At 41.5% G+C, this 12,746-nt stretch overlaps 1 protein-coding gene across 1 annotated transcript; it reads right to left on the minus strand.

Moving 5' to 3' along the window:
- Positions 1–737: 737 nt before the first annotated feature.
- Positions 738–1,181, minus strand: LOC139970424 (lysosomal enzyme trafficking factor-like). Its single transcript, XM_071976080.1, has one exon. The coding sequence runs from the start codon at positions 1,179–1,181 to the stop codon at positions 738–740; it is 444 nt and encodes a 147-aa protein (XP_071832181.1).
- Positions 1,182–12,746: the final 11,565 nt, after the last annotated feature.

A 12,746-nucleotide genomic window follows, 5' to 3' on the forward strand; every position in this document is an offset into this window, starting at 1 on the left:
GAAGCATGATCAGTTGATCACCTACTTAAAATTCTTTGTTTTTGAAATAAATGTCACAGGTGAAAATAAAAGTGCACTGTTAGCATGATACTGATTAAATTCAAACAGAACTACTGGATGTGTACATGGTAAGTGTCCTTTAAATTTAACAATTTCAAATTAGGGATTAAATTAACAATTTCAATTTAAGGATTAAGTGAACAATTCCATTCTAACAAATGGCAGTCCTAGAAACTTTAGTCAGATTAGCTCATTAACTACATGCAAACCACAGGCAACATTGGTTTAAACAAAACAGATCTTATTTACAAATAATTTGTAACCAAACTCAGTATTTCACGTAGTACAATATCATTGCTTTTCGGGTTGGGCCCATTTACTTGGCTCTTTTCACATTGTGGGCGAGGAGCCCGGCCGGATACCATGAAATAGCACTGCTTTACGTATGACCCTGTATGTTAGTAACATCATGTGAAACATTTACAAGTTTCTGTCATGCAACTTGAGAGAGAAAGATGAATTATCAGAAAAATGATGTTTATCAAAATTTCCACTCATGTCTGCCTGTTTTGTCGTAACGAGAATCTGCGAATACAGCAACATGATTATTTTCTTCCTGTCTCCTCCACCAGAATCCCCTGAATAATAACATCTCAGGCACTTGGGTCTCTATTTAATCCAGCAACCTTCAAGATTGTTCCCGATTCCATCCTTGAGTACACACTCTAATGGTTTTATCAAGGACTTACATTACTGTGTCCATTTGACATTAGTTTACCTGTTTCCACAGCCTCTACTTCTAATATAGTTTGTCTCGGAGTCTGCCTGTGAGTGTTCCAACTTGCTAATCGTAAGCATAGAAAACAGGGAACCACCATGACTGTCGCGTTGGCCGGATCGCTTTTCGTGCAGGCTACTAATAAACAGAAGACTTGAAGGTAGGGAATGAGTAGAATGATGAGCCACCCCCAGAACGGTAACGAAAAAAGTTTCCGCTTGACCGATTGTTCCACCGTCAAAGAACTGGGATCTTTCTTGAGGTCCATTTCGTATTGGCTCATATGGGTTATGGCCAGGCTGTTGTATTGGTCACTGATTTCAAACATGTAATAAACGATGAGGAACGATAGCATCAGAAACAGCGCCACCAACAGCCACGAGATCCTCTGTCTGAAATTCATGGTCGTTAACCCTGGTCGATGCCTTCGTGACGGTTGCTTTGTAAAGACTCTACGACACCCAAGCCTGAAGACAGAAGAAACACACAAAAGAGAACAATGAACTAGTTAACCATCCCCGATTCTTATGTTTAGAAGCATGATGCTCCCTTCCCTCACCCCCCCCCCCCCCGAGTGTCTACATAGTTGTGTCAAGATCTATCTGTCTATCTTGTATGAGGAGATAGGTAAGTGAAGAAGCAAATTAAATCCATCCATTCACCTTGCCTTCTTCTTGACTGTGAACAAAATATATGTACAACAATTTATTTCGTTATTATTGCATCAACTGTATCTTATCAGAAATCAAATTTTAGCTGAAAATCTTGCAATTGGGAAATTCATTATTACCTACCTTGAAAATCTGTTGCAAATTTAATTACAAAACATCAAAGTGATGTTGCTTTTCATTTTGGTATTAAGTTAATATTAATCATCCTGTAGTCTTTAATTACTGTTTCCATGGTGTCACCATTGCATCACCATCACACATGTACAGGAGAGAACAGTACACACTACACACAGTAAGCTTTACACAGTATGCTTACAATTTCTTCCAAATCTACTTTAATCTACAATCTACAATAATTAACTATTGATTTTTATGACAAATTTAATAGCATTTGGCATTATGAAAAATTGACAGTTGATGTTTATGACAAATTTTATAGCATGTACCATTGTGAAAAATTCATTAAAAGTGGGTGACATTTATCATTTACTAATTAAGTAAAATACAAAGAAGGAAGTTCTTTCGCAATGGTGGTGGACATTACAGTAAGTGCGTTGTAACATATTACACTGTACAGAATTGGTTAATTTGTTTAATATCTTATCAGTACGATAACATGTGGACTTAAACATCATTATGTAATTAGAATCTGCCATTTATAAAATATCCAACAAGGGATTCTCGGATTAAACATGGCCAGACAAAATATGTAGTTGACTTCTGAATGGTACAGTAGATAGGGAAGGAGGAGAAAGTGTGAGGTATAACATCAATGGGATACCACATATCCCATCAATGAGATACCACATATCCCATCAATGGGACACTGGCACATATCCCATCCATGGGATACTGGCACATATCCCATCAATGTGATACCACATATCCCATCAATGGGCACATATCCCATAAATGGAATACTGGCACATATCCCATACAACGGACGCAGTTCTTCAAAGCCTTTCAAGTCATGTAGTTTTTGGCAGATGGTACAGTAAATGATGTAATGTAGATTGGTGACAGACCTTAAGAGAGGGTTGAAGTAAATTTAATTTCTTTTCATCAAAGGAAGCATTAATAAGCTGATAAATTAACGATGACATTCAATTAAATAGATACAGTATGTCATTGCCCGACACAACATTATGTTAATGACGTGCAATAAGGATATCAGTTATTTCCCATTGGTCTGTTACTTTCTTATATTTTTTGTTTTAAGTGAAGTTACAGTAGTTTATTCCCACTAATTGTATCTCCATTGCAATAAGATTTTAGCATCAAACAGCATTAAAGACCTTAATACTGTAATCAGTTGCAAACATGCAGCATAAAAAAAACAAAATAAAATAAAACTGTTAGCAAACTGCTTATCCACTAGAGAGCCTGTGTAATAGAATGTGTAAAAGTAAGTTGGCCTGACGTTTCGATCCTAGCAGGATCTTCTTCAGAGGCTAAATGACAAGTTACAGTAACAGAGGGGACAAAAACACGCACAGAATACAGACAGGTTAATGAGCACGGTGAACACAATGAGATGGATGAAAGGGGATTATAAGTAGAAAGCAACAGGAGAAGAGGAGAGGAAGGAGATAAACTGTGGAGGGACAAAGAGAGGATTAAAGGCACAGGGTAAGGAATAAACTGGAGAGGGACAAAGACAGAAAGGTGTGAAGAAAAATGGAGGGGAAGAGAGCTGTGAGAAGAAGAGTGAAAGGGGGGGGGGGAGGGAGAAAGGGGAGAAGGAGTAGGGAACAGAGGAAAGTTAGTCATGTCCTTCCTGAATGTTCAGCCCATGAGGTTGAATGGTACGAAGGCGTTGCATCCAGAGCCTCTCTCTGCTGATTCGTACTAGGTCAGGACGGCTACCTAAGGATTCAATCCCCTGTAGGGACATGTCGTTAATGGTATGGTTGGGAAGGTTAAAATGTTCTCCAACTGGGGTCTCAGTCTTCATGGTGTTGACTGTGGATCTGTGACCATAGAATCGCTTCTTGAGGGTGGTTTTGGTTTCGCCAACATACTGGATGCCGCAAACTCTACAAGAGATCAGATAGATGACATTGGTGGTAGTGCAAGTGATGTGACCCTTAGTCTTGTGTGTGAGTTGCATGCTGTGGCTGGTGATGGAGTTGGATTCAACAATGTGGTGGCTGCAGACGATGCATCTCGAAGTACGATCACATTTGAAGGTACCATGCTGAATGGGTGTGGGGTTAGAAGTTAGAGGTGGAACAGCAGCACGTACAAGAAGGTCTCGTAGGGTCGTCTGTAGGCGATGATGGGTTTTTCAGGGACGGCTCGTTGGAGTCTATCTGAAGTGAGGAGAATGTTGTGGTTGTTAGAGGTGATTTTCTGAAGGGGAGGAAGATTTGGGTGGAAAGTAACAACCAGGGGCAGCTTGTTGTCGCAATCTCGTCCCTTTTTGTCCTTCACTGCCAAAGTAGATGATCTGGAAAGGGAGCGGACTCTCTGAATGGCTTCACGCACCCTTCTGGCACTATGGCCCCTGGCAATAAGGTGTTTTTCCAAAGCATCTGTATGGCGAATGAAAGAGGAATTGTTAGAGCAAATGCGACGAAGACGAAGTGCTTGACTGTAGGCAATTCCAGACTTGCAGTGACGGGGATGGCAGCTTGAAGAATGGAGATACTGGTGTGTGTCTGTGGGCTTGGTGTATAAGTCTGTAGAGAGAGAACCGTGTTCCTTGCGAACAGTCACATCGAGAAAGTTAACCTGTTGGTGAGAGTAATCAGAGGTGAATTTGATGGTGCTGTGGAAAGAATTGATGTGATGGATGAAGGTGAGCAGGCTATCCTCATCACTGGTCCAAATGAAGAAGATGTCATCAATGTAGCGCCACCAGATAAGGGGACGGCAGGGAGCCGTACTGAGCATGCGTTCTTCAAGGCTAGACATAAACAGACATGCAAAGGAAGGAGCCATCCTGGTTCCCATGGCAGTCCCGTGTCTTTGAAGGTAATGCTTGTCCATGAACGTGAAGTTGTTTTTGGTGAGAACCTGTTGCATGAGAGCTTTGATGTCAGAGATGGGTGGACAAGGGTGGACCTTCTTAGACAGGGCTGCACACGTGGCTGCGATACCTTCAGCATGAGGGATGTTAGTGTACAGAGAAGTGACGTCGAAAGTACCGATGATGGCTGTACTGGGGATTTGGTTTTTGATATCTTCAAGTTTCCTGAGGAAATCTGGAGTGTCATGGATATAAGAATTAATCTGAGGAACAAGAGGTTTGATGAAGTGGTCCACAAACAAGGATATCTTCTCGGTGGGGGACCCATTGCCCGAGATGATAGGCCTACCAGGGTTACCAGGCTTGTGAATTTTGGGCAGGAGATAAAACCTGGCTGCCTTACAGTCTGTGGGAGAAAGGAAAGAAAAAGCCTTCTTAGAGATCTGGTTCCGCTGGTACATATCAGTGATGGTCTGTTTTATCTGCTGGGAGAAAATATCTGTGGGATCAGAATCAAGAAGAGTGTAAATATCACTGTTGGAGAGATGACGCATGGCTTCCTTGATGTAATCCTGTCGATCCTGGATGACAACTGCAGAACCTTTGTCGGCTGGCTTGATGATAATGTCACTGCGAGACATCAGTGAGGAGAGTGCTGTACGCTCATCTCTTGGAAGGTTGTCGTGTGTTCTGCAGAGAGGAGAGTTTGACTGGTTAGTCTCAGAGCTGACGACCTGTGTGTAGGCTTCTAAAACAGGGACTCTGTTCTTAGGAGGCATCCAAGAACTTTTCTTGCAGAAGGGTTCCCGTTCAGTTGGAGGATCATCTAGGAAAAACTCACGAAGGCGAATTCTGCGAAAGAAATGAGTAAGATCTTGACTCAGTTCCGCTTGGTCAAATGCTGGAGGAGTAGGACAGAAGTTGAGTCCTTTGGAGAGAAGCCTAAGGTCTGCACTGGTAAGAGTAGAAGAAGATAAGTTAACAACTGCAGTTGAGGATGGTGGTTCAGACTCAGGTGGAGTCTGGGGCCTTCTAAAACGGTTGCAAGCGGTACGTTTGCGTCTTTTCTGAAGGTCAGTCATTTTCTTATTTCTTCTTTCTGTGAGTTCAATGTTCTGCTGAGACAAACACAAGTTAATTTTGTTAGTGTACTGAGTCCATTCGTCATCGGTGCAGCATGACTGTAATTCAAGCTTCAGCCTCAGGATATCATCGTTGAGGCTATCTAAGGACAATTGGCAGTGTTTGGTGAGGATGTTGATGAGACGGATGGAGGTGCTGTGTAAGACTCGGTTCCACTCTCTCTGGAGTCCTGGAGGGAGTGTCCCTAGTGCTGGTTGGTGTGTAACCTGTAGACCTGAGGGAATAATGCGGGAGAGAGAGTAGAACCTGTAGTTGGAAAGATGGAAAGAATAGCGCTGGGATTTCTGCATCAATTTTCTGAGCTTCTGAAACAAAAGAAAATGGTGAGACATGGTGAAAGCAGCGGGATGAGTAAATGATAAAAGTGAAATGAAAAACTGAAACACAAGAATACAAATACAAGTACAAATACAAAGTACAAAGTAGATAAGGAGGATCACCCGAAGGGATACAGTAACAGAGCAGCTGAAAATCAAAATAAAATAAAACTGTTAGCAAACTGCTTATCCACTAGAGAGCCTGTGTAATAGAATGTGTAAAAGTAAGTTGGCCTGACGTTTCGATCCTAGCAGGATCTTCTTCAGAGGCTAAAAAAAAAAAAAAAAAAAAAAAAAAAAAAAAAAAAAAAGCCTCTGAAGAAGATCCTGCTAGGATCGAAACGTCAGGCCAACTTACTTTTACACATTCTATTACACAGGCTCTCTAGTGGATAAGCAGTTTGCTAACAGTTTTATTTTATTTTGATTTTCAGCTGCTCTGTTACTGTATCCCTTCGGGTGATCCTCCTTATCTACTTTGTACTTTGTATTTGTACTTGTATTTGTATTCTTGTGTTTCAGTTTTTCATTTCACTTTTATCATTTACTCATCCCGCTGCTTTCACCATGTCTCACCATTTTCTTTTGTTTCAGAAGCTCAGAAAATTGATGCAGAAATCCCAGCGCTATTCTTTCCATCTTTCCAACTACAGGTTCTACTCTCTCTCCCGCATTATTCCCTCAGGTCTACAGGTTACACACCAACCAGCACTAGGGACACTCCCTCCAGGACTCCAGAGAGAGTGGAACCGAGTCTTACACAGCACCTCCATCCGTCTCATCAACATCCTCACCAAACACTGCCAATTGTCCTTAGATAGCCTCAACGATGATATCCTGAGGCTGAAGCTTGAATTACAGTCATGCTGCACCGATGACGAATGGACTCAGTACACTAACAAAATTAACTTGTGTTTGTCTCAGCAGAACATTGAACTCACAGAAAGAAGAAATAAGAAAATGACTGACCTTCAGAAAAGACGCAAACGTACCGCTTGCAACCGTTTTAGAAGGCCCCAGACTCCACCTGAGTCTGAACCACCATCCTCAACTGCAGTTGTTAACTTATCTTCTTCTACTCTTACCAGTGCAGACCTTAGGCTTCTCTCCAAAGGACTCAACTTCTGTCCTACTCCTCCAGCATTTGACCAAGCGGAACTGAGTCAAGATCTTACTCATTTCTTTCGCAGAATTCACCTTCGTGAGTTTTTCCTAGATGATCCTCCAACTGAACGGGAACCCTTCTGCAAGAAAAGTTCTTGGATGCCTCCTAAGAACAGAGTCCCTGTTTTAGAAGCCTACACACAGGTCGTCAGCTCTGAGACTAACCAGTCAAACTCTCCTCTCTGCAGAACACACGACAACCTTCCAAGAGATGAGCGTACAGCACTCTCCTCACTGATGTCTCGCAGTGACATTATCATCAAGCCAGCCGACAAAGGTTCTGCAGTTGTCATCCAGGATCGACAGGATTACATCAAGGAAGCCATGCGTCATCTCTCCAACAGTGATATTTACACTCTTCTTGATTCTGATCCCACAGATATTTTCTCCCAGCAGATAAAACAGACCATCACTGATATGTACCAGCGGAACCAGATCTCTAAGAAGGCTTTTTCTTTCCTTTCTCCCACAGACTGTAAGGCAGCCAGGTTTTATCTCCTGCCCAAAATTCACAAGCCTGGTAACCCTGGTAGGCCTATCATCTCGGGCAATGGGTCCCCCACCGAGAAGATATCCTTGTTTGTGGACCACTTCATCAAACCTCTTGTTCCTCAGATTAATTCTTATATCCATGACACTCCAGATTTCCTCAGGAAACTTGAAGATATCAAAAACCAAATCCCCAGTACAGCCATCATCGGTACTTTCGACGTCACTTCTCTGTACACTAACATCCCTCATGCTGAAGGTATCGCAGCCACGTGTGCAGCCCTGTCTAAGAAGGTCCACCCTTGTCCACCCATCTCTGACATCAAAGCTCTCATGCAACAGGTTCTCACCAAAAACAACTTCACGTTCATGGACAAGCATTACCTTCAAAGACACGGGACTGCCATGGGAACCAGGATGGCTCCTTCCTTTGCATGTCTGTTTATGTCTAGCCTTGAAGAACGCATGCTCAGTACGGCTCCCTGCCGTCCCCTTATCTGGTGGCGCTACATTGATGACATCTTCTTCATTTGGACCAGTGATGAGGATAGCCTGCTCACCTTCATCCATCACATCAATTCTTTCCACAGCACCATCAAATTCACCTCTGATTACTCTCACCAACAGGTTAACTTTCTCGATGTGACTGTTCGCAAGGAACACGGTTCTCTCTCTACAGACTTATACACCAAGCCCACAGACACACACCAGTATCTCCATTCTTCAAGCTGCCATCCCCGTCACTGCAAGTCTGGAATTGCCTACAGTCAAGCACTTCGTCTTCGTCGCATTTGCTCTAACAATTCCTCTTTCATTCGCCATACAGATGCTTTGGAAAAACACCTTATTGCCAGGGGCCATAGTGCCAGAAGGGTGCGTGAAGCCATTCAGAGAGTCCGCTCCCTTTCCAGATCATCTACTTTGGCAGTGAAGGACAAAAAGGGACGAGATTGCGACAACAAGCTGCCCCTGGTTGTTACTTTCCACCCAAATCTTCCTCCCCTTCAGAAAATCACCTCTAACAACCACAACATTCTCCTCACTTCAGATAGACTCCAACGAGCCGTCCCTGAAAAACCCATCATCGCCTACAGACGACCCTACGAGACCTTCTTGTACGTGCTGCTGTTCCACCTCTAACTTCTAACCCCACACCCATTCAGCATGGTACCTTCAAATGTGATCGTACTTCGAGATGCATCGTCTGCAGCCACCACATTGTTGAATCCAACTCCATCACCAGCCACAGCATGCAACTCACACACAAGACTAAGGGTCACATCACTTGCACTACCACCAATGTCATCTATCTGATCTCTTGTAGAGTTTGCGGCATCCAGTATGTTGGCGAAACCAAAACCACCCTCAAGAAGCGATTCTATGGTCACAGATCCACAGTCAACACCATGAAGACTGAGACCCCAGTTGGAGAACATTTTAACCTTCCCAACCATACCATTAACGACATGTCCCTACAGGGGATTGAATCCTTAGGTAGCCGTCCTGACCTAGTACGAATCAGCAGAGAGAGGCTCTGGATGCAACGCCTTCGTACCATTCAACCTCATGGGCTGAACATTCAGGAAGGACATGACTAACTTTCCTCTGTTCCCTACTCCTTCTCCCCTTTCTCCCTCCCCCCCCCCCTTTCACTCTTCTTCTCACAGCTCTCTTCCCCTCCATTTTTCTTCACACCTTTCTGTCTTTGTCCCTCTCCAGTTTATTCCTTACCCTGTGCCTTTAATCCTCTCTTTGTCCCTCCACAGTTTATCTCCTTCCTCTCCTCTTCTCCTGTTGCTTTCTACTTATAATCCCCTTTCATCCATCTCATTGTGTTCACCGTGCTCATTAACCTGTCTGTATTCTGTGCGTGTTTTTGTCCCCTCTGTTACTGTAACTTGTCATTTAGCCTCTGAAGAAGATCCTGCTAGGATCGAAACGTCAGGCCAACTTACTTTTACACATAAAAAAAACAAGGCAGTGAATATTTTCCTAACAACCCACCCACTAAGTTGGGCATGTGCTTCTACTGAAAGTGTATACTGTTCACCAGTACATGCAAATGTCCATGGCATGGAGGAGCGTAAACAATATGTGACGATTCAGACTACACCTGCCTCAGCAGTTTTTAAATCACTCGTTCATTAAATATGCTTCTATTGTTTTTGTTTAAAAAATTATCACACACTCTGTATAACAGCACATGACTAGGAAAGCTTGTATACGTTGCCAGATGATTGCCTCACACTACAGGCGTGAAACTCCAGTAACAACATGCTGTAAGTTACCATATAGGTAGAATATATGATATATAGATATATATCTATATATATCTATATATATATTTATGATACATCATACCAGCAAAACAGCCAGCAGAATCCCAAAGGAAGTAAACGCCAAAGAATGATAATATGGTTCAACCCACGGTACAGCATACACGTAAAGACCAACGTTGGCAGAACCTTCTTAGCGCGATATCCAAGAACTTCCCCAAAACGCACGCGCTTAACAAGATCTTCAATAGAAAGAACATGAAAATCAGCTACAGCTGTAGCTGTATGGGAAACATAAATCAGTCATCAAAGCCCACAACACGAAGATCCTGAAAAAGCAACCACCCCCACCCCAACAAAGACATGCAATTGTAGGGACACCAACGCATGCCCCCTGGCAGAAAAATGCTTGACTAAATCCATTGTATACAAGCCCACATTTCAGCACAATAGCATTGAACACGCGTATATTGGCATGTGCTGAGGACAATTTAAGACAAGGTTCAACAACCACACAAAATCCTTCCAGAAGTGTCACACATTGCAGAAAGTGGCAATAATCGCTGCACAACCACAAAAGCTAGACTAACTCAACAAACGATCAGAGCTTATCTCCAAATGCAGACACCTCCGTTCACTGAACCGATAAAGAAGAAAAAAGCCGTAATGTTCAAGAGAGAGAGAAACAGACTAGCAACTCACTTGCCTGGAGAAGGCAGAAGAGCGTGAGACTAATAGTCGCAAGTTGCGACCCGGGAAAAAAACACGCACACACACACATACTGTATGCATCTATATATTTATATATATATATATATATATATATATATATATATATATATATATAAAACAGTGATGTGATTGCTGTTGAAAATACAATGAAATGAAACAGCCTCTAATCCTCTACAGGGAATATAAATTTCTCACTATAGTCTGTACCCCTTTATAATTTTGACAGACTTTATTCTTCACAGCTTACACAAGATAAAAGTCATTTTTCTTGCAATAAAACACAACATAATGTCAATGCGGAGCATATTTATCCTCGGCTCAGTCAATAATTGATCCCATGTCGCATCAAGATGCTACACTTATACTGTGACGCAAAATTGGTCAAATTGCTTTGCAAGTGCAACCATGAACAGTACAACAGTTTTTGTACACAGGCACAATAGTATAATATATTTGGACAAAATCCAGAATCTTCAAAAACAGCACACAAATTTTGAACATTACAATATTCCCTGAATCCTAGAACATTTGGGTAAGTCCTGTTAGATGGAAAGTCCGAGAGAGTTCCCATTTGCAATGAGCCCCTCAAACACATAGCATATTTATTAATAGATTTCATTACCTTGTCTTACAACATGTATGCAGATAACAAAGGGAGTCCAACATTTACGTTGCCATTGTGCCAAGAAATAATGGTTAATTGTTAGTGATAGTTTTTTTTAAAGATAATTTCCTTGTTACATTTTGGATCGAAGGAAGCAAATATGGTGGAAAACAGCATATAGCTTGCAGATTATGACAATTGATATTTTGGTAAAAGAGGTGAGTTGTTATGAACAATGGAGATGGTTGGGAGCTGACAATAGGACCATGCACGACTTTTAGTGTTAAAGTTGACTGTATTATAGTAATGCAAATTTATCACATCGTTGGGTCTGCCTATCATCAGTCACATGATCTAATAATGCAATGGAAACTGGAATGATACTTAAATCCACAATCTTTGGATACAAACAACCCTTTATGAAGGAAAAAAGGGTCAAACTGGCCAAGAATTTGTCAATGATGAAGTTTTCAAATTGTACAGTGTACTGTTCAAATACCTCAAAGTTTCTATCTCTTATGAATAGACTGGTAATTATCTTGTAAACCTCCTGCACTTATAATCCTCAAACATCTTTGCTCCTACACTCCTCTTCCCCACTCCTCCTCCCCAACCCTCCTCCCCACCCCTCCTCCCCATTTAATATGTAACCTCTCATGAGAAAGAGCTATTCTAGCCTTAGTCTTAATAAAGTCATCCAGTTGTAACTTCATGAGTCTATTTTTATGCTATTTTTATTATTATGCTATTTTATTTATATTTTACCATCTAGGTGGTGTTGACAAAATTTGTTCGAAGGTGACAATCATCCTGTTTATGGCTATCTTAGAAAATGAAAGGACACAAATTTTGTTACAGGAGTTTTTATTTAGAGAAAGTAAAGAGTCTACACAAAATGTGATTTTCTCGATAAACCTCTTCAAGAGACTCACTTTGACCAAGTATACAGTATGTCCTGCAGAAGGTGTGTAGGAATGAGGACTATAATGTTTATGGATTCTAAGATACTGCATGAATATGTTTTGACTTTTCACAAGTATCGTACTTTGATTGTACCTTGTAAATATGCTTTAATCTGTAATCCTCTTGACTGCAAATTTTGTGAGGCAATGGTGGTATCAGACTGTGTAAAAAATCCCCTCAAATTCAAATTTTTATATTATGCAAGATCATCAAAGATTTGGCATGGTCATGGGGGTCAACCTTCCAACGAAACTGCAGAAAACCAAAATGTGGCAATACCAGGAAGCTGTACATGTTTTGGCTTAGAAGGATTGTGACTGAGTTCCAATTAAACGCAATTCAATTGGATAGATCTGGGTTTCTCCTTATGCCATAGCTACTGTACTGTATTTGCCATGTTTATACGCTATTTGCACCTGTCCTGTACATTACATAGGTTCGTGACTGTAGGATACAATATTCCGTAGGTGTAATGCATGTACAGTATACATATAAATTTGTTTACAACACACGCCTGTGTCCGTTGACTTGTTCATAATAAACAATTTAAGTTTAGTTTGTTCATTCTGTACCAAAGGACTACTTTCTCTGAGGAAGAAGTTTCCCATCGTAATAATCTGATCGTACAGTAGGGAAAT

The sequence above is a fragment of the Apostichopus japonicus genome, chromosome 8, assembly GCF_037975245.1.
Source record: "Apostichopus japonicus isolate 1M-3 chromosome 8, ASM3797524v1, whole genome shotgun sequence".
In the NCBI taxonomy this organism is placed as follows: domain Eukaryota; kingdom Metazoa; phylum Echinodermata; class Holothuroidea; order Aspidochirotida; family Stichopodidae; genus Apostichopus; species Apostichopus japonicus.

What these genes read in the sequence shown, in the direction of transcription:
- LOC139970424 (XM_071976080.1), bottom strand. Translation starts at nt 1,181, where the DNA reads ATGAATTTCAGACAGAGGATCTCGTGGCTGTTGGTGGCGCTGTTTCTG.